The sequence below is a fragment of the Passer domesticus genome, chromosome 10 (genome assembly GCF_036417665.1).
Source record: "Passer domesticus isolate bPasDom1 chromosome 10, bPasDom1.hap1, whole genome shotgun sequence".
Classification (NCBI taxonomy): domain Eukaryota; kingdom Metazoa; phylum Chordata; class Aves; order Passeriformes; family Passeridae; genus Passer; species Passer domesticus.
Window position 1 is genome coordinate 22,200,308 of NC_087483.1, and position 26,134 is coordinate 22,226,441.

At 41.0% G+C, this 26,134-nt stretch overlaps 1 protein-coding gene across 6 annotated transcripts in view; it reads left to right on the plus strand.

The window, feature by feature from the left end:
- CHN1 (chimerin 1) overlaps positions 1-26,134 on the plus strand; it is a 93,071-nt gene that overhangs the window by 39,033 nt on the left and 27,904 nt on the right. For 4 of the 6 annotated variants that reach the window (XM_064434368.1, XM_064434369.1, XM_064434370.1 and 1 more), the window contains 2 exons: positions 6,249-6,537; positions 25,608-25,685. In XM_064434368.1, the coding sequence (XP_064290438.1) occupies positions 6,249-6,537; positions 25,608-25,685 (367 nt within the window). Of the gene's footprint in view, positions 1-5,450; positions 5,480-6,248; positions 6,538-25,607; positions 25,686-26,134 lie in introns of those variants that run through there. The other 2 variants (XM_064434372.1, XM_064434373.1) reach the window with 2 other exon arrangements.

Here is a 26,134-nt window from a genome sequence, read left to right on the forward strand (position 1 = left end):
TGAATTAGCAGTGGCTTATTGCAAATCAGGTTTGACAAAATCTCTGTGGAACAGAAATCTTACTGTAGGTTGGGTTTTTTTTTGATCTAAGTGAATTTGGGTTTTCTTGAGACCCTGAACAACAACCTGCTCTGTACCATAGGAAAAAACCCAAACAAACAGGAACAACAGCAAAAGCAATGTTGCTCCAATCTGCTCTCCAAAAACTTTTTCTGGACTTGCACAGCTATTTTACAATAAGAACATTTCTTTGGGTTTTGACTTGATGTCTTCCACTCTGGTTTCCTTGACATACTGAATTAAAATATCCACATTGTTTTAGAAGGATAAATTAAGAGCAAGTTGCTTTTAGTGTGAGAATGTCTAGAAAAGCAAAAGATAAATACGACAGCCATGAGTAACTTTTGAGCTAAAAGAGTAGATACAAAAGAAATTTTTTTATGATGAGGGTGGTGAACCACTGAAACAGGTTGCCCAGAGAAGTAAGGGATGTTCCATCCGTGGGAGAATTCATTGGATGGGGCTCTGAGCATCCTGGTCTAGGTTAAGATGTCACTGCTTATTGCAGGGGGATTGGACTGGATGACCTTTAAAGGTGCATTTCCAACCATTCTTTGTCTCTATGAACTTAAGCCCTTGTAGAAAAAGCTACTCGAAGTGGAACAAAAATGAACATATTTGAGCATTATGCTCTGGCAGTTTCTCTCCATAGTACACAATTGAAGTGGAATTCCTGCTATGTTGCTGATGTTGTTCTACTTCAAAATATACCAGAAAAACAATGTCATCTATGACCTAAAATGAAAATGTTTTACATAGAGCAAAATTTGCATGCGCATTTTGAAGTTTGCTGAGCAGACAGTGGTAGGGTTGATACCTTAATTTAGATGAATTTGAAACACAGTTCTATTTTAAAGTAATATGAAAGGTCTCTGTAGCACAAAGCCACATGGTAAAATTAAATCTTGTAGAACATTTCTTCAAAAATTTTGTAAGCCTTATTTATGTATTAGGAAACTGTGAAAGTTAGTAGCTTTCCTGCTAGTTACATTTCAAGATGATCCTTATCCAGGCAAGACAGCATAGGTTTCCAAATACTGCTCTCTTGTGAAGAGAATATACCAGGCTTTTAATACATTCCCATGTGCACGTAGAATTCAAATGTGTCTTAACCACTAACCACAGTGAGTCTACTTCCAGGAAGCATGGACTTCCATCAGGTAGAAAAGGCAGTAAAACAGTGCCCAAAACATTGGTATTGGTTCTGATTCAATCTTCAGATTAAACCCAGCAATTTATATAAGGTTAAATGGAATAAGACATACAGGCTCAGTACTAAGAAGAGGTAATGCATCTGGTCAAACGAAACAGGTTATTTTCAAATGCTTACCACTGATGAAGAACAGTAACTTTTACCTTAAGTATTAAATGGTTTTACTGCATATTAATAGCATATCATAGCACCTGATCAGCTGACACTTTTTCAAAATTTTAAGATGGTGAAAATCAGCTGTTAATGGTAAAGCAATACATTGAAGCAAAGGAATTATTTTCTAGTTTTGTTAGATTTATTTGTGAAATGCTCTATTGCATTTCCAAGAGCCGATAACACTTTTTTGTCATTGCTTTCAGCAACTGTTGCCTACTGCTGATGCCCAGAGCAGTTGTTTTGTCCCTGACAGTGCTTATGATCCCCAGGGAAGTGCCACTGCTCTGGTCCTCCCTGCCTGCTGTTGGCATGCTATTTATGCAGTATTGTTTTCTGGCTTGGACAAGGAAGTTTGGGCAGTGATGTCTTCAGCCTCAGTTGAGAGAGACTGCTGGGAAGCTGTTATCAGTGATACCCTACAAGCACTGAATTTTTTTGTTTGATCCAGGTTAGACAGAGGTTAGAGACTCAAAGGTTGTGTCTGCATTGGCAGGGGATAGACATGTTGCAGTACCAGGTCTAAGATCTCTTTTCTCTTTGGGAGGATGCCATACTTTTTCCATGCTGAACTCAAGTATCCTGCATTCAGCATGGCTGTTACCGGGTTTTAGGGATAACTTTACACTAAATTAATGTTCATCAAGCAACAGTCTGCTAGCCAGTACTGCCCTTCCAAATGGCCCTGGAAAACTATCCATAGAGACTGTACTCCGCCACCCTTCCCAGCATAGATTTTTTTTTTTGTCTCCATTTGTATCAACCCCTAGTGCATTTGATTACATTCATTCATATTCATATTCACATATATATGTGTTCTTGTATAATACTGCTCAGGTTTTGAACACTTTATTTGTCAGGTAGGTATTCTGGAAAGTTGGCAAGTTCTGCAGTTCCCTGGCCATCGTCAGCAATCTTGTTGCCAATGAATATTTTAAAAAAAAATTACCTGCTTTCAGGAGCTGGAGACCTTCAGGGATAATTGTGTGGAAGAGGTTTTGGCTGCATGCAAGGCTTGTCTTTCTTTGACAAGGAAATAGGCCAAAAGAGGATCTATGGAATAATTTGTTTTCACTCCCGAGAACACAGCATGATTAAGAGACATTCGTGATGGCAATATTGCTTATATTCCTGTGGCTTTTTATGGAGTGTCAAGACTCTAGTCGTAAGTGTTGGTTGAGAGTTTTCAGAAGATAGAACTGAAATTTTGACACCTAATTTTAGGAAAGACTTCTGCCTTCTGGCTGTAAAGCCCATTAAGACTCTTTCTCCAAGGGAAGATTAAGTCCAAGTGGCCTTTAAGCCCAGACTTAAGTTTTCCCAGTTCAGTGTATGAAGTTGCTTGAAACTAAGGAGGACACGAGTAGTCCTGAGGGGTATTAATTTGTCATTTGGTTGCAGCTAGCATTCTAAACAATGCCTGTGTCTAGAAATTCTTCTCATCATAAAGTAGCCTGTGAAAGTGGTGAATAGCTACTATAAATTCTGTATGTGGACTGTAAAATTAATCCTCTCAGATGGTAAGAGTGTATCTGTTCTCTCAATCCTTCCCTTCTTCCTTTTGTTTCTTTACTGAATGCTGCAGACAGGTAGGTGGCTGATTCTGAGGCTTGTCTCCCATGGCATGATGCCTAATTCAACTCCTCAGTCCTTTATTATCCTTTATTATCAGCCACGTTTGCTCTACTGTTTGATACATTTTCCCACGTTGTCTACTCTGCCCCACTGGCAACCAAAGGAACTAGACAGTGATTGCTTTTCAGACAACTTGGAATAAAAAGTCTTTTATCTGTAGTCCTGCTGCTTGCAAACAAATGCATAGTGGACACAATGAAACTGTTTGACATGTCAGAGGTCTAATTCTTTTTCTTGGAAAAACATCTGATGTTCCCCTGTATAAACCAAAAGAGAACATATTTTATCTGTGTCCCACTTTCTACTTATTAAACAAAAAACAGCTGGTACTAGTACTTGCCTTTAGGAGGAGAGCATCAGGAAGTTGAAATATCAAATCTTGGCTCTACTTAGTTGCCACGGTGATGTATAATTAACTCGGCTGCAGGAATGTTGCAGAAAGTAAACATAAGAAAATAGTCTTGCTAGTGGAAAAATTTAAACCATAGTTTAAGTAAGACTGAAGATTAAGTGTTTAGTAATAGTTTTCAATTGAACATGTATGCTTTTTTTAATATTGTAATTTGATAAAAATAGTGTCATTATGTGGTCAGGAAAAAAAATTTAAATTAATTTGAAAGAAAACAGGATTCTGAGACACATTATTGACAGTACAGTCTTTGTAAAAGACTGGTGTTTCATTGATTTGTGGAGATTTTGGGAGTTTATTGCCTTATTACTAGTAGGATTCTATTTGAAAACCACTACCTTTCTCCACAACATATCCAATTAGAAAAGAATAAAGGAAAAAAAATATTTGGAACAAATGGGAAATTGGATAAAGACAAACCATGCATCTCTTGGAAACTCTATTCATTATAGTATCTCTCAACAACACACTTCATGTGCAGCAGTCTGAACAGATCTACAGCATAGGGGCTGCTCAGTGAAACATACCTGGGGTGGGAGGGTGCACCTTCTGAGCCTGTGGGAAAGACAAATAATCTTTTAAGAAGTTCTGTCTCTTTTCTGCATTTGGTCATCTTGTTTTTCAGAGCAGGAGTTCAGAACCAGACAAGACAGGTTTTAGGTTTTGAGGGATGTTGCTAAAATCAGAACACTGTGTGTACTTAGTATTAGGCCTTGTGATGCTTTTCTGTGCCTTATCATCTCTTGGTAAAATTAGTGTAATACTTTTAGAAAACTAAGAACAATAAGTGACCTCCAGCTTGCTTGAAACTCTGCTTTAAGTAGTCAGAGCAGATGTTACTGATTAGAGCAGCAGTTCACCTGTATCTCTTAACATAAGTAATTCTAATGTATAAGTCATTTAAGGCCCATTATTCTTCACCTTCAAACTTATTTGGTTCTCCTGATGAAGTGAGAACCATCAAGGTGTTTCTATGTGCTCAATGTGTATTATTCCCACTGACCTGAGTAGGTGGCAGTGAAGGTTGCTCACTTTGGCACTGCAAAGTGCTGAGCGCTCTTGGCTCATGTGGGCTTCCCTGACAGTCAAGGGTGTATAAAGAGGACATCTCGTGGTCAAAGCTTGTTTGCCATACACTGTGTTGAGTATAAAGGTGCCCTGAAGAGTAAGTCTGAATACATCCACCCCTTCTGCTATAACTTAGGACATTATCTTTCTACTTTCTGAATGACTTGTATTCACTCAGAACTGCATCTTGTGATGAAATGAGCATTGGGTAAAATTGTGTTTCTTTTTGTCATTTTGTAATTTCTCATTGATTCAATGAACTTTTAGTTTGTATGGCATGAAAATATGCATGGAAGTACCAGTTAATCTGCAGGAAACTGCCCACATAGTTCCTACACATTGTGTCCCCTTTCCTTACTGAGCAGATTCCATTTACATTTGAGTGTTTTGCAGGAATAGCAGCTTCTGAAGTTGCAATCACTGTCAGAACTATTGATAGGGTGATGGGAAGGTTTGGCATTTTGATATAGAACAGAGAAAAAAATACAGATTCCAGAACCATGTATTTTTTTGTCCATATTTGCAAGAAGAATGCAATATTTCACCTGAGGCAAGGTCTAAAATTATGCTTTCCCCTGTTTGGTGAGGCCCCACTGTCAAGAGGAGCCACTTCAGCAAAATATCATTATTTACTGTGCTCCTTAACATCTCCAATGAAGCATTTGATTGTAATGTGAAACCAATCCATCCTTTCAAATTTAGTTCTTAAAACTTACTTGGCACATCTGACCTCATAAAGAAAGAGGCCCAATACCCTCGCTGCTGTCTGACCACAGAACAGCACTGGAGTGAGCTGTGAAAGCAGCTTCTTGCCTCCATCTTCTCCACAGGAAATGTTGCCAAGTGCAAACACCAGTGTGTTTTCACATGTTTAGACTGCTTTGAGGCTGAAAACAGTTGCAGATTCTAAGTGCTGTTTTTAAAAATATGCTGCTCTTCACGTAAATTCAGCATTCTAATGGTTGCTAAGAGCCTGTATCAAAATGCTGTTCCATCCTGATGCAGAATGGCTGGTGTTGGATAGCTTTCGTGTTATATATCCTGTATATTACAAAGATTTGCTTGAAGCTTGGGACTTAACAAGCATAACACAGAAGGACTTTTGTACAAAGCTTGAAGAGTTAGTCCTGGGCCTTTGGCCAGGAATAAAGAATGCTTGCCCTTGTGCCATTTTGTCCTGTGCTGCTTGGGTTCTGGCAGCAGTTCTGCCTCAGTGTAATTGTTGGCACTGGAGCTCAGCTGAACCTTGACTGGCCTCTTCCTGCAGGCAAGCAGGGGAGCAGAGGAGCAGGACGGCATCAGAGCTGCGTATTGATCGGCTCTAATAGAGGACTCTGTTATGAGAGCTCTTCATATCGCAGCCAAGCAAATTGACTGCAGTGATAAAGTAGCAAAGCACTAAAAAAAGCCATAAGGAGTGCGAAGTAATTTTTCAGTTTTTCCATAGATAATGGAAAGGCTAAAAGAATACCAGAACAAACAGCTCCTTCTGGGACAGTACTGTTTTGGCTGTCTGTCTGCAGTTGTTGTTGATCTCTCCTTCCTCTCTGTGCTAAGCAGTAGTTCCCCTGCTCGGCTGGACAAGACACAGAGCATAGTCACAGCTTTAAGTGATAAAGTGTTTTTAATTGTTTGCAAAGGCTTGCTTACTCTTATTTATTCTGCTTACTCTTATTTTAAAAAAACAACTTTCCCATTTCATTGAGGCAGATTTGGAAGTCAAACCAGAAACTTCAGACTCTACTACGATGGAAAACACTTTGTTGGGGAGAAACGTTTTGAGTCCATCCATGACCTGGTGACAGATGGATTGATTACTCTTTATATTGAAACGAAGGCAGCTGAATACATTTCCAAGATGACAATTAATCCAATTTATGAACACATAGGATATACAACCTTAAACAGAGAGCCAGCACACAAAAAGCATATGCCAACCCTGAGAGATGAACATGATGGCAAAGAGTCTACAGGAGAGGATGAGGTAGCAGAAAAGAGGGTAAGCAATTGTTAACCCACGCTTTTTTTTCTGTTAGACTTTTTATTTTGTACTTTTAACCTTTCCCCTCTCCTATAAGTACTAAAGGTCTCTGCAGCTATTTAGTCTACATAGTTATTTCCAGTGTTACATTAACAGTAATATTTAAACTGGTTATAGAATTTTGTAATGGTAATTTTTGCATATTGCAAATTTTCATTATTTGGAGGTTAGTTATTTGTCATTGTGGTTCTTCAGGTGTTTTTATAATTATGGATGTTACCATTAAGCCACGCCTTTATTTCAAATGGGCAAAGAATATTTAACCTTAAAATTGTTTACAGTATATAAGACAATTGCATTTTATTTCTTAATATATTCAGATTTCCCCAAACAAATGCATTCCATAACCTATTCAGCAGTCTGCAAATAATGACAGTAAAGTTGTCCACATTATAAATAAGACTGTTCATTAAGTTGAAAAAATGTTAAAACATTTCACTTGGCTAAGTTCAGCCTGTCAGAAGCTGACCGAGCTATTTTTGGCCTCAGCCAGACTTAGAAAGAGGGATTGCTCTCTCAGAGAGTTGCAGTATCAGCTGAGAAGTAATTGCATCCTGGATTATAAAAGAACAATGAAGAAGGAAAAAAATCTTAGAACCAGTGAACATAAAAATATTAAGGGAGATTGGGAGTGTACTGGGCAGACAAAGTAGCTGCCTGAAATTTTATTTGTATTTCAGAGACTAAACGTAAAAAGAAACCATAATGTAAATTCTGTTGTGTTAAATGAAATACTTTGTTTATTGAAAATCTGACAAATTAAATTATTTTTTAAAAGTTATTTTTACATGGGTGTAGGTGTTAATGCATGTATAATAGTCTGATATGTTTCCCTATTTCACAATTTCAGAGTGATACACATTAGGCCTATCTAATATGCTTATAGTGCATAGAAGAAATGCTAACCTTGGTTGGGATCTTTTATCTCTCCAATCAGAAAGACGTGATTTTAGTTTCTGTGGATGTGGAGGAAAGGTCTGACTGACAATTTCCAACACACATGGCTATCACAGTGAAACTAAGCTCCGTACTGAGTCCACAGAGAGAGGGAGGCTCATAGCTTTGGTCCTTCAAATCCTCCTTCAGCAGAATCTGTCATTCTGCACTGAATTTGCTGAGAGATGAAGCACCCAACTTAGCTTAAAGTATGAATCTTCACTGTTATCAGATCATTTTGACAAAAGAAATACTGCTGGGATATTGAAGCTGGCTGACCACATTTAATATCCAATTTCTCGCCTGTTAGGTAGCAGTAGCAGAGGGGTGAGTTATCACTTACAGTTCCTGACAGCCACAGCTTCCAGCGTGCTGTTTCAAAAGGATTTTTTATTTTTTTTTTTTTTGCATATTATCATAGGCAGTTTATTATAATGCAAAGCCTGGGTAAAAATCTTCTCTAAGTCTTCTGGAAGTTACCACTTTGAGTTTCTTTGGTAAAATTAACTTTTCCTGCATTTAGAAACATTCAAGTGACAGCAGAACTCTGTTCTGCTACATTTTTTATATTGATGAAACAGTGTTCGTAGTAAAGAGATTTCAATGATTAGTGTTGAACAGCGCTGGTTTTTCCATGGATTACATTGTGTTATGTCACTCACCAACTGTTTTGAAACATTTTTCATTAAATAGCTCAAGGACTATTGAATATTTCTCAAAGATTGAAATTTTATGTGGACCACCTTTAGACAGGTTAGACACGTAATCTCAGCATCTCACTCCCTTCAGCATCTCATTCCCTTCAGGAATTTACATGTGACTAAAGGGGCTTCAGCCACAAAACAGTTCAACAGCAGTGGTGTTTTCAGTCCTGAAGCCCAGGTTTTAATGCTCTTCTTATTTTTTTTTCTTGCAACTATATTAATGTGAACACGCTGCGGCACACAGACATCACGGGATGATTAAATGTGGAGATTCTTATTTATTTTTTGAGTCAATGTCCAGTTGGGATTGCTGTCTGTGGCTGCATGGGGACAGTGCAGTGTGGTCTTTCTCACCATGGAGTGGCACAGAGGTGACATCTAGTCTGTCTTTGCACCTCTTAACGTTTTGGTGGGAAGATGGCACAGATTTTCCTGCATGTCACTTCGAGTAAGGCATTCAGCTCCATGACCAACACCTGATCCCACTAGCAACCTCAGCATTTGGAACAAGCAGCTGTTTGTAAATAGGTCAAGTAGTTTTTTCTTCTTTTTGGTGGCAGGGCTGGCAGGTTGATTCCTGTCCAATAGGAAGAGAGTATCATTGAATTGCAATGAACCCAAGAAAATTGTTCAGAGTTCAACACGAAAAAAACCCATTGTTTATGATCCAAGCAGCAAGATCTGCGTGCCCATTAGCCCCATGGTGAGGATGAAAATTTCCTCAGCATCTGGCAATTAATGCATCTTTATCAGTTATATAATGTAGTCACACAGCTTCTCCCTGCACTGTATGCTTCTTCCTCTGTAAAGAGAGAAAGAAGTCTGGGTCTTTAACGTGATCATCTGATCATCCTGAGCCAAAATATGTTCCCAGATCTGCAGGCTCTGAGGCTGATTAGATACAAATCTAAATTTGTGCCTGTGACTGTTGCCCAGTCATGTGTAGGTGGTGTATGGAATATAAGTCCTTCAGAAGAAGGAAAGAAGAGACACAAAAACAGTCAGAGCCTGTGGAACAGCTGGTGGGAATGGAGTCTCACTTTCTGCCATGGAAACTGGGCAGCTAGAGAATACACCCCAAGCCTGAGAGTGAAATATTAAAGGGCATTCACCCAGTCTTCAGTTTGGTGTGGGGCAGTAGCAGGAAATGCTGCATTTTGTGGTAGATGCCTCCCAGCAGGCACTTGTAATACTTCATTTGTTCCCTGCTCTTTCTGTAATTAATGTACGGTAGAATAATTGAGTATGTGTTGGGTGACACTTTTCATTTGCAATATATTAAAAAGGAGCCCTAGTAATGGGGAAAGATTTAAAGACTGAAAGAGATGAAAAGTCAAAACTTATGCAATCGTTAGATAAGGATTGTAAGACAGAAATTGCAATACTCCTGAGTTGTGCAAGAGACCATATTGTGGCATGATTTAAGATGCAATTTTTGATGGGAAAATATAATCCTCTACACAGCATGTGCTTCACTGATAATGAGAAAGAATATAACTGCATACCATGTACAAGTGTACATTAAAACTTAAAATTCCTGGTTAATGATTTAATGCTTTTCTTAACCTATGAAGGAATTACTAATTAGTCAAGAGATAACTGGAGGAGGAGAGACTGAAAACAGGACAGTGCTTGTCCTGCTTGAATGTGCCAAATAGACATTTTAGCTGTTGCACTAAAAAGGTGATGGTGGTTCTCAAAACAGTCTGCAAATTGTTCAGAGGTCAATTGTGAGGCTATCATGGTCTGTGTGTTAAGAGAGGGCTAAGAATGATTTAAAAGAGGGATTCCCTTGTGGATTCAATCTGTGTGACCTAGTGTGGAAGTGGAAATAATAGCCAGTATCATAAGATTTAGTATTCCTCCTGTTCTTTGAATACTGATGGGTCTCAGAACATCTGTACTTTCAAAGGCAATTATGGACTTAGAGCAGATGACTTGATTCAGCTAAACACTTTATAAAAATGGTAGCTCTCAGAAATTAGTAAATATCTAGAAACATATATCAAAGTCCTTCTTTAAAGCCTTGCAAAACATTCTTTTTTCATTTTGACATATTTTTGATTTCTTTATAATATGTATAATGTGTAAGAAGGTGTATGAGTGATTGATTCAAGATTTAGTATTTTTTACGAAAAAAATGAAATCATTAGTTATGAGTTATCCTGTCTTTCAAAATGAAATGCTGGGGTAAATGTTAGGATAGCAACTGAATCACATCTATTCATGTTTACTTCAGTGATATGTGCTATTTCTTCAAGACACTTCAATGGCTGCAAATCAATTAAAGACCCCTTCTAGACTGTACTACATTCCATTCAATTCCTATAGATGGAAAGAATTGAAAGAAGGTTTGTGGCAGCAGTCACCCAAGAAAAGCAATCTTCTTTTTCTGTTTTCAATTACCTTAGTTGGTGATACCATTTTTTCCTCTATAGTGAAGAAGGCTGATTTTCTGCAACTCTGTGCAAGGAGATCTGAAAATGTAAGTCTGTATTATTTTAGTAGGAAACATGCTTTTGCACCTGCCTCCAAAGATAATATAGATGACAAAGTTCCTTGTGATCTGTGTACATTTCTAGTAAATTCATAATGGACTCCACATACAAAAGCAAGGGTGATACTTTCAGATGTTTGCAGAGGACCAGTCTTACTTTCCAGCCTTAAACTAACACTTCTGTTTTCATTAATGACATTACTATTTTTCTACTTTTGGTCTCAGTCAAATCTGTTAGTAAGATCTGCTTAAACCTTTCCTTCACTGTGGCTTATTTTATCTTCAGGGACAGCACATGAGAATCTGTAGCTGAGGAATTGCAGTAGCTGGCATGGAAGTACAGGCACCCTTATAGAGCTCTGTGATAGAGGCACAGAGCTTTGAACAGCACTGTTTGGTGCCCAGTAATGCCAATTCTGGAACTGATGGGGCTAAAAAAGACCTGGTCTTAATAATCAGGGAGCAAAGTGTGCTTTGAGAGCTGAAGCAATCTTCATGCTGGAAGTTGTTTGAAATATTTCCATTTACTTGAATTAACTTCAAGATGGGTGTATAATGTTCACAACGTCTAAACAAGCCATAGCTGTAACAAGGGTAATAATGAAGCAGTAATGTTTTTAGAAGTGCAGCTAATGTTTGCCTTAAAGTGCATTTAAAGATGCAGGATACTGAGCACTGGGGGATCCCATGGGTTAACTGGAGGAGATTGTCAACTCTTTTCTCACAAATGTTCCTTTCCAGTCCCTGCGCGGGTGTCCATGACAATCACTCTGTAACTTTAATGTAATTTATAAATAAAACATAACTCTGTGGAAGGCAGAAACTTCTATTTATTTCTTCTGGGTTTAGCCCATCTTTCAGCAGAGACTTCAAAGCACAGACAATTTTGTAAATTCCAAGAAAGTTTTTAGCAGGATGAAAGATGAGCCTACTTTTTAGGTAGCTGCTCCAGCATATCAGCAACATTGTGCTCAGAAGAGATTGGCCCAGCCTCAGTCTTCCTCATCTCTCCTTTCTGAGCATTAGCATTTATGTTGGTGTGGAACCAGTGTCATGTATGGTGTTATGTATGGCACTTACAGGCCAAACTAAAACTGCAAGTGGTTACAATGCATTTTTACAAACATATATAGTTTTAACTTAATTCTGTATTTATCAATGCTCAGGAAAAGAGAGCTAAGTGCACGTGTTGCCCAGTGTACAGACATCAGCACAAAGAAAATTATTTTCTCCAAACTGCAGAGTGCTTTTTCTACTTATAAACACCCACAGTAACCAAAGCCCTTATTTGTGTTCATTATGGCAGTAAAATTGTTTCACTAAAAAAGCTCATATGAACTGATTTTGTTTTAAGATTCAGAGCTTCCAAATGAAGCATGCACGTTGCTAATTTAAACCCCAGGTCACACACGGAATATCTAGTTTACTCTTATCAGTATCTCATGCTTATAAAAGATAAATTAGGAAGGAAAAATTGTTTTTTAAGGGTCTGTAACTGGACCTCCAGTGTTAAACACTGTCCTGTAGTTCATCTGTTTCTCCCAAGACAAATTCTTTCTTCTTCTATTGGTGCCAGCTCTGCTCAGTTCATTCCTGCAGGTTACAAATGCCCTCCTGGCTGATCCCAGTGAGCCCTGCAGGACTTGCCTGCCTCTGTGTGCGTGTCTGCACCTCCAGAGCACATTAATGTAATGCTTACACCATAGTGTGGGGATTAACATGGACTAAAAGCTGTGTGCTCATGTTGGTAGCCCAGTTGCATGTTGCTGGTCCAATATTACAAGGGTCAGAACAAATAAGGCTCCACAGCCTGCAGAGAGGGAGTTGTGCCTTAGGTCAGGCTGCATTTCCAGCAGAGACTGCACCCCCTGTTGCTATGCTACTCCTGTAGAGTTGTTCCCTGTGTTCTGAAGGTAAACACAGTTGAGGATCAGCATCCTGCTTCAGCCTTTTGTCATGGGTACGTGTCTCTTCACTGCTTGCTGAGATGACCTTTCAAGTTTCTTTCTGCTTTTTCAGCAAAGTGTGGCTCTTTTATGATCTGACATGTGAGATGTGTACACAAAGATAATCTTCAGAAAGTTTAGTGTCAAATTATACTGAGACAGGCAGCTGCCATATGAAATTGAGTGCAGCTAGTCTTTCAGGCTCACACAGCAGACCCTCAGCAGAAGTGTGGTGAGTAATTACCCTCAGCATATGCCCTGTGCCTGATTGAGCCTTTGTAAGATGAATAGTGTGCAGAACTGTTATAAAGGCTGTAAAGCAGTACAGTTGCTGTGCAATTAATTCTGAAGTATAATGCTTGTGTTGTTACTGATGAAATGAAACCATTAGCAGTGAATAAACTGTTACTCTTTTCCTGTGTTTCTCAGTGTTGTGAGGTCAGTCAGTGTGAAGCCCTCACTTCAGTTCTTTTCAGGGTTTCTAGACTTGGTGGTTTGGATCTGGCTACATTTTTAATGCCCTTCAGAAAGTATTGTACAGCCTTAGCCTCTCTTACATGTACTGTCAGAAATTTGTTTTGTAACTGGGATAGGCTAGTACAAGAAGACACACAGGGAGAGAGGGAGGACTCTTGAAGAGCCAAAGAGGATAGCTTTCTTTGGACTCTCTTCAGGGTGAGAATTAATTTTCCCACCCTAGTGGACGTTAGTAGCTGGGACATAGAAATACAGAGGTCCAGCTCAGCTCTGGATGAGCAATGGAGAGCTGTGCCTTCAGTCCTAGCATGCTGTAGGAGTCTGCTGCTGACCTTCCCCATGGGCCTTGCACTTCAGGCTTCCAGAGGTACAATGGAGAAGCCACATAGACACATATAAGTAAATTACAACCTTCTTTCCTCCTGTTTTTAAAAAACCCCTGTAGCTACCCTTGACTTTTTATGCCTTCTCACAACTGAATAATCCATGCAGTGCCATGGAAGGGAAAGGTGGGTGTCTCAGAGCAGCCTCTAAAGCAGGAGTGTGGTTCTGATTTATTGCTTGTGCAAAGGGCTTTCTGGATGGTGAGGGACTGCGGTGGGTTGCTAGCTGGCAGCTCCCTCGTTTGTTGTTCTCATTCCTTAGCTGTGTGAGTTTGGGGTCTTTTTTTTTTTAAACTCCTCCTCCCATCTGGCATCTCCTAATTATTTTCTATTACTAATCACTTCTACAGGAAACAGACTGGACTGTTGAATTAAGAGCCCTATAAAAGGATAATTTTGTTATTTACAGGTTTCTTAGCTCACTTAAACTTTATAGCGTGACACTGTATAGCTGGTGATAATCACCTTGGGCTATGATTGTGTCCAATCTCATAAACTGGGCAGGGTCAGGTCTGGTCATTCGTAGAATGTGAGAGGCTCAAGGAGAAGCTGGGGCACTGCAGCTGGTAGCACAATTGGTTGTGAACTAATATCTGAAATATCTTGCATTTTATGCTTTCTGCAGCTCTGTGTAGCCAGTTCAAACCTGTCCTAGGAGTCTGACTAACAGGGATTTTCTCCAGTGATCTCCCTCTTCATTCAGCAAAACTCCTTTCTCTCCTTACGGTTTGTTCTGTGTGTATCTAGATGGAAGCAGGGACAGCATTTTACATGGGTCACTGTTTACATGCTTCCAAGTACAAACCCATGTTTTTTGTACAGAGATGGAAAGGACGTGGAGCTGTGGTGGTCTGATGTGTCACCCCCATCCAGCTGGAGAAGGCACATCTGCTCCACTAATAATTGCCCAGTCATAAGTGGTTATCAGGTGCTTAAGACCCATGGTGAGTGAAATGCTTGCTTTAGAGGTGGTAGCAGAAAGAGAAGTAGTTAGGTGTGCCTAAAACAAAAAAGAAAATAAGAACAACATTTTTCCTGTGGTTAATGCCACAGAAGCTGATCTGTTCTGGTCCTTGTTTCTTTCTTTTTAATCTTTCATAAGAAAAAATATATTTTCAGTAAAGCTTCTCATGCTTAATTTTAGTTTCTAGCTGAATGTTTTCTGACTGAACAAAGTAAGGGGAGCAGTTTTACTACTAAGCTCAACAAACTACTTGCTCCTATTATTTCAAACCTGTCACACTTGTCATCAGCAAAGACAGCAACTCTTGACAGTTTTGCAAAGTCTTTCTTTGATCATTAACTTTTAGAACATTAAACTTTTCCATATTTAACCTTTATTCTGCATGGCATCAGCAGCTAGAAACAGTGTTGCTTCTGGCATCTAGTGTTTCTACATCTTAATGTTTCGGTAAAGTAAGAATCACCACACTGAAAATTCTGGTTCTCAGTTCTGTTGTTGCTCTAATCTTCATCATGTTAGTATTGATATCCCTCAGTTTGAACTTCTATACAATTTCCAAAATAAGTAAAGGATTATGTGTTTCTAATAGTGAGGTTCATATTATAATGCACTTTGATTATATTGCTGTGTAGTGGGAATTATTATTGCATTTTCTTAGAGCTTAAACAGTTAGAAAAAAGTTGCCTAAGGAACCTTATAGCTAGTATCACAGAGTATAGTATCTTCTATTAAGCCTTAGTAATATGTGTATGTGATTTAATAATTTTTTTCATGTTTTCCAATTTGTGAATTAGATTAGTAGCACTTAGCGGAAAGCAGCTTTTACCCTTTTTGAGAGGGGATTGGAGGAATACTGTGAAATTATGAAAAGGCTCTGTTCCCAATTTCCATTTTGCATGTAATGGTGAAACATTTTAAAAACTCTATGCTTTATATCATGTGTCAAATAGTTTATTGGTAGAAGATTTCTGATGATTTTACATTGCTGGAACAGTCTTGAAGCCATTTCCCAAAGTTAATATGATCGTGAATTACATTTGCATTCGGGCGTTTCTGTGAATTGGATGATGATTAAAGGAGCAGTATGTTTAATGCAAATGCACAAAAACTGTAGAAAGTATCCTGTGTTATGTTGCACAGAATTTCAAGTGCTCAATGTCTTAAGTGACAGCTTCTTATTCCCTCCAGCTCCATCCCAATCCTTGCTAGTGCTGGTCACAGCTGGTGCCTGGGAGCTTCTCTGCCATACTGCAGTTCTCCAGGCAGACTCCCTGCTCAGTAAGCTGATCATGCTGAGAGCTTCCTGGACAATTTTTTATGGACCTGATGGGTTAATTCTCTTGGGCTGTTTTTATTGTTGAAAATTCATACAACTTCAGTGTTAGAAATCTTACAAGCAGTGTCATTTTTAAAGTGCTAGTTGATGGTGGCAGTACAAATGAAAAATTGCCCTGTAAGGTAAGATGAAAAGCATGCTAAGAAAGAAAGAAGAAGTTTTGCTGGTTTAACATTTTGTTTAGTTCCAGTGAATTTAAGTAAATATACCCTAAACTTAGTCTTTTAGCTTTGATGTGACCTGTACCCAAAATAAAAGCTGTTGGTCAAAGACCACACACATCTGAAATCCCAGGTGTGGACTGGGACCTGGGACTAGTGTATTTCAACTGAAAACAGACATCAACTAAGCAGTATGTTGTAAGAAACCACAGACTTGCTGGGGGGCAAAAATAAAAACCCCTAGAGCCTCTCCTATGTAACAGAGGTTGTATGATCTGTCCACATGCTTCTCCCTTGAAGGTAAATATTCTGTGTAGCCAAGATTTATGATGGGGGTTACGTTGCCAGCCCCATTTTGAATCATTCAAAATCAGTCCATTTTCAAATCCAGTGGTTATTTAAATTTGTTTCAAAGATGCTGTGTTTGACCATTTGAGATGATGATTTCTTGAGTGCCTGTCTCAAGAATTTTTAACAGTCATAGCTTTCTGTAGGGAAATGGGATGTTTACTGCCCTTATAGGAAATTTTTTCCTGACAGAAGCATTTTAAAATGTTAATTAGGAAACTTAGAGGGAACAAATAGGAAAGATGAACCATATATATAAAAGAGAGAGGAGAAAATTGGAACACTGGTCAACAGAAGTGAAATGAGCCTTTTCTGAGAATGTGATCAGGGATTAGAAGACTTTATGGGTGGAAATAAACTGATAATTTGTTGAAAATTGATAATGTGACTTTGGGAGCAGACTAATTCTGTTGCCAATTCCACTCTGGTTTCATTCATTGCAGGTTTCAAAGCAGTCTTGATTTAAATAGAGATTTATGCAAGGAAGTGGGAGTCCACATGAGACTCATTTGAAGGATGATCAGCCCATCTGATTTTTCAAGTGTGCCTGATTGCACTGTGTAAAATGAACAGACCCTGACCCACTGGTGCAGCTATGCCCATGGACACACATGGACCACTAAACTGGTAATCAGGGTTCCTCAGGAGTGTTGGGGAGCACTGGGGGTTACCCCATTGTTTAATTTTTCTGCAGTGAGGTGGTCCATAAGCAGGTTTTCACCATCATAAATTTGGCAAGCAGGTTGCATAGAGCCAGTTGACAACTCTAGTATTCCTTCAGGTTAAACATTTTTTTCATCTTGACTCATGGGTTCAAATCAAATGGTAATTCAGGAAGGGCTAGGAGAATTTGCATTCTTACTCTTATTTATGCTAAATAATTATGATTATGGACTGAAAGTATGATTAAGAAAGAAACTGTGACAGCACATGTACCATAGCAACATAGCTTATTCAGGAAGAAGTGCATGGATTCAAAATAGACACTGTGCCAAAGGAGCAGGTGTAGTCTGAAATACAAAGAGTGTTTAGAAATTAATGAGCTGCAGTTTTCAATTATAACATACATTGAATTACTCTAAATTGAATTACCATGTAGAACAAAAGAAGGCTAGTATTAGATGCATTAGACTGCCAGTCAAGACTAGACTAATGTGAAATAAGCATAATACATTAGGTAAGAAAATTATGATGAGACATAAAAAGAAATTTCCATACCAGTAGCCAAAACTCCTATTGCACAAGGAAAAAATTAAAAAACACCTAATAAATATATGAATAGAAAAATTTAGTGGATTACACGATTTTCATTCCCTAAGTGTATACATTTTCAGTCACAAAAGATAACAGAGGTTGATTATAGATTTATTTTATCGGTAATATTTTTAAATGGATATTATAAAGGAAATGTAACATTTATTTCCTCATCAAAGATATGGTTAAACTTCTCTTATTTTTATCTTTCCTTTTATTTGAGGAAATCCTTATAACAGTATGGGTCAGATGAGGAATAAAACCACCAGTCCCTTGTGGTTTCAAACAATTAGTCTTAATAGCCTGTTTGTTCTTGCAATACTTTAATTTTGTATATCAGTAATAAAGAGCATTTGCCAAAAGAGGAGCATTCATGCAGCTGCCAATTTGCATTACATTTTAACTGCTATCACTCCTATAGAGCACATGACATTTATAAATTATTTTTAAGGTCTTATTGGAGTACAGTCTGCCTTGACATGTTGTGAATCAAGAGGCTTTTGCTGGAGTGACCCTTCACTGCAATGAATGTCAGTGGAGCCTCAGTCACAGCAGCACAGCTCTCTGCAGACCAGCAGGGAGACACATCCCAGACAAAGGGATGGGGAGAAAATGCAGTGCTCCTCTGGCAGGAGAGGAGGAAGATAGGATGGACCAAAACCAAAACTATGAAGGATGGAGGGTAGATGGGAAGGACAGAAGGCTTGGGAAGGACAGTCTGTCTGGAGGATTTACTGGAGACAAATTCCCGTGTTTAATGATGCTTCTCTTCTTTTTCACATATTATCTTGGATGGTTTGCCTGGGGAACAGTGATGCTGCCAGGCCCCTTGAGGCAGGGAGGTTGGTACTTTCTGTACTCTACCAGTTCTTGGTCTCCTTCTGTGCTTTTCCAGGTTTGGTTGGGGTTGGCCCCCTTTTAATGCAGTTTGTTTTCAGGCAGATGAATGGGACTGTGGTAAGGAGCTACTACAAAGCAAGGAGAGAGTTTCTGAGGCTGATGCCTCCGCTTGAACTCATAGTCATGGCAACTTCTCACCACGGTCAGAGTTAGGAGCTCATTTCTTAGCTTTTTGGGTAGCTTTTATCATGGCGTTTGATTGGCATCTCCCGCCTCAGTGTCACACAGCTTGGTGGCAGCTCTCCTTTTGTCAAGCAGTCCCATCCTGCCTCTTGCAAGCAGTCTAGTAGTTTCTGTCTTTAGGGAAAGGGCTGGAGCAGTGGGTTATTTTAACACAGGCAGCTGGGACCATGGGGACATCTTGCACTGGTGTCTGCAGGGAAGAGCCCCTTGGTTGCTGCTTGTCCTGGGTTGAGGGCAGGACTGCACTTCATCCACAATGCAGCTCTGTGAGGACGTGTATCACTACTTATGCTGCATAAAGGAACTTGTAGCTATAGCTTATAAAACCCAGTGAGCACCATTATTGATTGCAACATCCCACCCCTACCTGTGCCCACCCCTACCACGTGCCCACATACACCCCTGTAGTGGGATTTGTACCTATGGAGTGTGGAGGACACCCCAGGAATTACCTGTGCATGGCAGGCCAGTTGCTGACCTCCTGAAAGTTAAGTCACTTGATATTAGCAAAGTCCTCCAGATCCAGATCAAAAGCAGGACTTCTTCGTGAAGGTACTGAGAAAATTTTATTTTATTTTTGCCATGTCTAGATCCGTAGTTATATACCAAAATATATCCCCCCACCCCTTGGAAAAGAAGGGGTTGTATTTGCCACTGAAAAGTTCCTTGCTTTTGTGCCACTCTCCAGAAAAGTAAATGTTCATTGTTTTTGCCTTGCCAGTGACTGAAAGAGAGGAATGGTCACAGGGGTGCTCTTTGCTGGTGCACAGTTTGGAATTGTCATTCCAAGGGCCCCTATCAGTACTGCCAGGAGCAAACATACAACCTGTCAGCCACTGGAAACAAAACAAATCAGATCCCAATCAGCTGTGGTGACCAGTGGGTTTTAGGAGTAAAGCAACAGAAAAACTTTTCTGTTGGCTTCCCTTAAGATCTCCTTGCTTTTTTTGTGAGTATGCTCTGCATGGTAAGCACACCACTGGGAACATACAGTCTTCCCAAATAATGCCAATACACTTTAATTGTATTCTACAATACAGCACTGAAGGAACTCACTTTTGATGCAGTAATTTCTAGCAGAAATATCAGGCAACATTTTTTCCATGATTTAAACTTTATATTTATTTATTTAACACCCTTACTATAAGTCAAGAGAACATTTTGGCTGAATTTGTTTAATTACATTTTCAATTAAACATTTTTTAAACCTTCTTTTAAAATTCTAGATATTAGATGTTCATTAGCAGCTACAGAAATAATGTATGCTTTTATCAAAAATATAAATACCCATTTATTTAGATTTTGCTGTAAGTATGTCACCGGAGAGAGTGGGGAAGGTCTCATTTAATTAGAAGTCAGTCCATTTGGAAAATTTTGTTATAAAAACCAGAACTTTTCTCAGGAGTAAGATTTCATCATTTAAGCATGAGTTAAACCCAGCTCCCCTGTGGGTAACTGAAAGCAGGGCTCGGTGTTGCCTGAGGATTCCATTGTGCCTGAGCACTGTGGGAGCCTGAAGGTGTCCGTGTGCCAGGTGAGTGTGGCTGTGTTGGGGTGGCAGCAAGAGAAGTCCCTGGTGGCTGAGGCTGCATGATGGTCCTTCCCACCCACCTTCTGAGATGGCACCTTTCAGCTGAACTTTTCTTTTAATAGCATTCCTACCCTCTGCTCACACCATGTGAGCAGAGGCTGTGCCTGGCATTAGCATTCTACAAGTAAAGAAAATTCACTGAAAGCAAGTTATCACCACTTTTATTTAAAAAGTAAAATTTTGGGCTCGTCTTTCCCTTCAGAACAATCCTATGAAAGATATGACTGGGAAAGTTATATTTAGCTTGGAACAAACTTCCACTAAGAGCAGCATTGAGGAAGTTGGGCTCGGTTTCACAATCCTACTGATTAGCTTTTGAAAATCATGTACTGAGGCCATAAAATGTGCTCGTAAAGTGTTCATACATTTTCTGAGCATGTGCATTTGGCTAAGTTAGCTATACAGTGAAACAGAATACTGCAAAATGTACAGTGGCTCACTGCATAGTAAACCAAGTGTCTTGTTTCTTTATACATGTACAATAGGGCATCATCTTTGATGTTTTTAAAAATGGCATGCAAATAACTGCTGGTTATTAGTAAAATACAGGGAAGGGATCATATTATATATACATTCTGAAACAACAAAGGCATATTTAGTCATAACAACATGAAAATACCATTTGAGAACGTAAAGCCTGCAGTGTACTACACATGCATTCTGAAGAAAACATGATTATGTGTGTGAAAGTGGAGCCAGGTGCTCAGAAAACGAAGCATTCCATTGTATTGGAAATGCACCTGGGCTTCAGGATCAACTGATCAACTCTAATCTGGTTATTCTAGGATCTGTGATCTTAACCTGACTTGAATGTTTCTGTTTTGGTTGGGGTTTGGTTTTGGGGGCAGAGTTTTCCTGAAGTAGTTTCACTTTATTACTCACCAAATGGGAATGCATTGATTTCCCTTTTTAGAAAGATAGTTTGTACGATGTTGACTGAACTGTGTGACTGGATTAAACTTACATAATGTGTCTTTCAGAGAGTGACTAATTGGAATTTACTGCAAGTCGCAGATGACTTTTAAATCAATTCTGTGAAGGCTTCATAATAAGACTTACTGATTGGGAGATTAGTACCAGAAAACACGCATACATTATCCAGCTGACACTGAGAGCAAATAGTGCTCCAGAGAGCAGCTGTTTCTCCTGCACCCTGAAGGACTACTCCAGGGGAAAGTAAGGAAAGTGGAGCCCCAGTAGGACCTACACTGAACAGCTCTTGCAGCTGAGGTTTTACAGCAAATGGGAACATTTGAAATAGCACATTACAGCCTTTTATTCCTTCCCCCCCCCCCATCCCCTTCAGTCCATATGTAAATTGTAGAACCTCTAAACAGATGTACTTTAAAGGTTGTTGTGTTGCTGGGTTTGGCTTTTTAGTGCTTAAATCACTAAAATGTACATGACTGAGGCTGCTCTGGTTGCATGCTCTGCTGAGAAGTTGCTCAGCTGTTGCTTCCAGTCATTCCATTTTACAGTTCACCTCAGTCCTGTGAAATCATGCCCTGAAATTAAATTTAAGAGTGACAACCCCTGCAGTTTCCTTTCTCATGCAGTCTGCATAGCATATTCCTCCCTGCACGTGCAATTGTGATTGCAAATGTTTGTCGCACACAATTGCTAAAAAAATCCCAAAAAATTGTGATCCAAAAAATTAAGAGGTAGAAAAGTAGAAAGGAAATTACTTTCCTCTTCAGATTTTTACCTCTTTTTCGAGTATGTAGCAGACAGTATCTTCAGGCAGTATCTTCAGGCAGAGCAAGTTACAAAGATAATTTGTTGGAAAATGAAGGGCTCTGGAGAGGAGACTTTGCTGGCAGGGAGTGCAGGAGCCACTGGTGGAGAGCAGGCACTGAATCAAAAGCCAGCCCAAGGTGTAAGAAGAGGAGCAGGACCTGCAGGCTACCAGCAATAGAGACAGCACAGAGAGCCTGGAGCAGGAGTGTCTAGGGAGTGGATGGCTTCCTGCAGGAGTGGATGGCTTCCTGCAGGATTTGAGTCAAGCCCCAGGTCCCTGACTGCACTTGTTTGCTCTCAGGGATGACTCACCTCTGCAGTGACCAGGGCTGCCTGAGGACAGTGGCTTGCTCTCTCTTTCTTTATTATCTCACATACTAAAAAGTTAAAGATCTGGACCTGCCTGATGACCCAAACTGTTGTCAGGAAGGTGTGTACAACAGAAATTTCATTCTTCAGTTTGGTTTTTGAAATCAGGGATTTGGTGTGTGTAAAGGAAAGCACTGCTTTGCAAAGCCAAATGCCCAAAGTTAGGCAATGGCACAAGAATGAGCATACCCATTATAAAATTGTGTCATCTGAAAGCAGTTCTATAAATTTTAATTTTTCAGTTTCTAGCTTTATGGCTTTAACTTTGTTTCAATCTGTTCCTGGTGTACACTACTGTAGAGCATACAGCCCAGGCTGTAAGGGTAGGCTGAAAGGTGGTAAGCCCAGTACTCTTTATTTGTAAACAGCAGAAAATGCTATGAATTGAACAATGGGAAGCTGATTTATGTCAAACCAATAAGCAGTCTCTGTTAGAGTAGTGTAACACAAAGCGGTGTTAAAATTAAAATTCATAATTGTATAACTACTTTCCAGATTATAACGCATTTTCATAATTACAGCCATGAGATAGGACCTTTCCCTGTTGGGTAGTTTTGCTTACCTTTTTATTGGCATTCTTAGATTTAATTTTCCAGGATCCAGAGATCTGTTTCTACTAGCATGACTCTAAAGCGCCATTGAAAATAACTCAGTTCTTCAGAATTAGGAAAAGGGAAGCTGACAATTAAGGAGTAAGTATGCCAAAACCCAGATATGTGCTCTACTAGTGATTGAAAGGGAAATTCAGCCTGCTTTACCTTGCTTCTTAAGTGAAATTACACAAAATAATAAGAGTTGATTCTGATAGTAAATTTAATCTTGAAAATCACTGCATTGTTTATTTTCAACAAATTCCATCTTCAAAGAATTTATTTCCAAAATTAAGTTTTGGTGATGCATTTTTTCCCCTTAAAAAATAAGAGGAATTTTGGGTTACAGAGAAATGCATAATGAAATGTTATTAGAATTCATGACTTAATTCCTGAGCCTGTCATCACTCAGAGTTGTTTGGAAAGGATGACTCTTCTGGGGCAGGTGTAGGTCCACCTTCTTCCGTGAGGATTTCACCTGATGGTAGTTCCTGGGAATTAAACCATGAAGTGACTTTAGAGGAGAGGAGAGGAGAGGGGAGGGGAGGGGAGGGGAGGAGAGGGGAGGGGAGGGGAGGGGAGGAGAGGAGAGGAGAGGAGAGGAGAGGAGAGGAGAGGAGAGGAGAGGAGAGGAGAGGAGAGGAAAAGGTCCCCTGAGTCCATGCTATTTTTACACTTTGTGTAGATAAAGTGTCAGTTCTTATCATCTCTTACTCGTCATCTTAGTTTTCTTGATCTTCTGTTGCCATGGTGTGTTAATATACTTGCAAGGATGGACAGAAAAATGCCAGAGGAGCATTCATCTGCATTAGAAAGGAGTGGTTAAAAGCAAGACAAGCAGATTGAGGTAGTCGTTGGAAAAGTATTTCTTAATAGGATGGATCAAGCAGCCTCCTGCCTGTATGGAAACCGGGAGCTGAGTTAGACCTCTGTGTGAGCCAGTAATGCCTGACCGCATTCTATTCTCCTATATAATCTGTAGCCAGTGTTTCAATTATTAGTTTTATTGCAGATTAGTGTTTAGTGAAGCACCAGCCTTGATCCTTAATCTCTGCACCATGAAGCCCATGCTGAAACCCAGTAGATTGTTAAAAGCTGTCGGGAAGGTACGGGTGGCCACATGAGAACAGAAGAGGGGCTCCCAGTGAGCGCTGCTCTCAGCTGTACTGGCAGGACTGAGCTAAACTGGAACACTGTGATCCAGCTGCAAAGCACATACCAATTCCACCCAGAAGCTTGTGACAAACTGTGCTTGTCGCCTGTTTCTGACTCAGGAGAGATAAAAATACCTCCGCTGCAGCAGGGAGAGCGGTTGCAGTGCGGCAGCCTGAGCAGGGGGAGGGAGGGCTGTCTGCACAGGCAGGACAGGAAAGGTCCCCGGGCACCCTGTGTCCCAGGAGCGTGGTCAGCCCCACGCTGTGAAGCTTGGCTGTGGGCAGGTCAAGGGGCCGATTTTGCTGTCTCTGACAAAGACTGTTCACAAATGCTTGGAGAGAGCCACAAAGCGAGGGGCAGAGTGGCCGTCGCGGTGAGCCCTGCCGGCTGCCAGGCTGGAAGGAGCTGGGCTGCCCGGGTGGGTGTGACATCGTCTGCCCTGCTCCTTCCTGAGCCCTTGATTCTGGCTGCTATGGCAGTGAAGTTCAGGGCTTTAATGCTTGTGTGAAATAGTCTGTGTCAGGGCTGGCCAGGACCAGACTGCCCTGAGCACATTTCATCGTCAGTTGCATCCGTCCAAACTTCAGGTTTCACTCCAGTGGGAGACTGTGGCCATTCACCTTCTGTTAGGACCTGTAAATCTCTAAAGAGAGGTGACACCAGCAGTTCGGAGTTCAGGTGGAGGGCTGGGTGGAGGGCTGCAACGGACTTGGGCTGACATTTGTGTTCACATCCCTAATAGATGTGAGACTGGTGAGCATGTTTTCACACGAAAAGCACTGAAAAGCTGTAATTTTACCCATCAGCGGTCGCATTACCCTCTCCTGGCCGTACCTCCTGGTACGGGGGGGATCGGGGAGAGCCGCTTCCCGCCGCGTTCCCGGGGCTGCTGCTGGCTGCCCTGCCTGCCGCGGCACCCCGTGCCATCTTCTGGTGGTGCCGGGCTCGCTCCGGGAGGGGCCGGGCCGGGCCGTGCCGTGCCGGGAGGGGCCGGGCCGTGCCGGGGCTCCATTGGCTGCGGCCGCCCCGGGGCGGGGCCGCTCCGCTCCGCGCGGGGCCGCGACGCCCCCGCTCCGGGCCGCGGGGCGAGAGGCGTGCGCGTCCCCGCGCCCCCCGAGCCCGCCGCCGATGGAGGCAGCGGCCGCGGGCTGCGCGTCCCCGCCGCCGGCTGCCGCCCGTGCCCGGCCCGCAGGCCGCCCGCCGGCAGCGCCCAGCCCCGCGCCCCGCCGAGCGCGGTCCCTCCATGGGCGCGCCGCCCGCCCCTGCAGCCTAGGCTGCGGCATGGTCCGCGCCGCGCCGCCAGCCCGCGTGTGACACGGCAGCATGCCGGCCAGGGAGCCCTGGGCAGCGCAGCGAGGCGGCGGCAGCGCGGGGCACCGCGCCGGGCACGGGGGCCGGCAGCGCGACCTGCTGCTCGCAGCCTTGGGCATGAAACTGGGCGCTCGCAAGGCGTCTGTGACAATCTGGCAGCCTCTTAAACTCTTTGCTTATTCGCAGTTGACGTCGCTCGTCCGAAGAGCAACTCTGAAGGAAAATGAACACGTTCCGAAATACGAGAAGGTTCATAATTTCAAGGTAAGACGTTTTCCTATCTAATTTCTTTTTCAGGCAAAGGGACTTTAACTCGTGTTTTGAAATGGGTCTGGTATCGCAAGGAAATCATAGATATGCACACCGTGGCTTTCTAGGAACTTAAAAGCTGCAAGCAAAGCTTATTGCCGGTTAGATCAGTGATGTACATTTAGGACATGCAGCAGAGAAACTGGGATTTTGTTGTTGGCTGCTTGTGTGCACGCATTTGTTTCAGTAACATTTGCTATATCTAGTTATCTCTTTTATTTAGAATTGGTTCATACCGAGAGAGATGCTAAAGGTGAGAAAAACAGCAAAGTTTTCTTGCGACTCGAATGTAGTGCAGTTTTACTTTCAATGCAAAAAAAATCTCTTAGATCTGTAGTTAACTGACTAAATTGATCTTATCTCAGTTTGTCGATGGTAAATAGCTTTGGAGGTAAGAAGTGTGT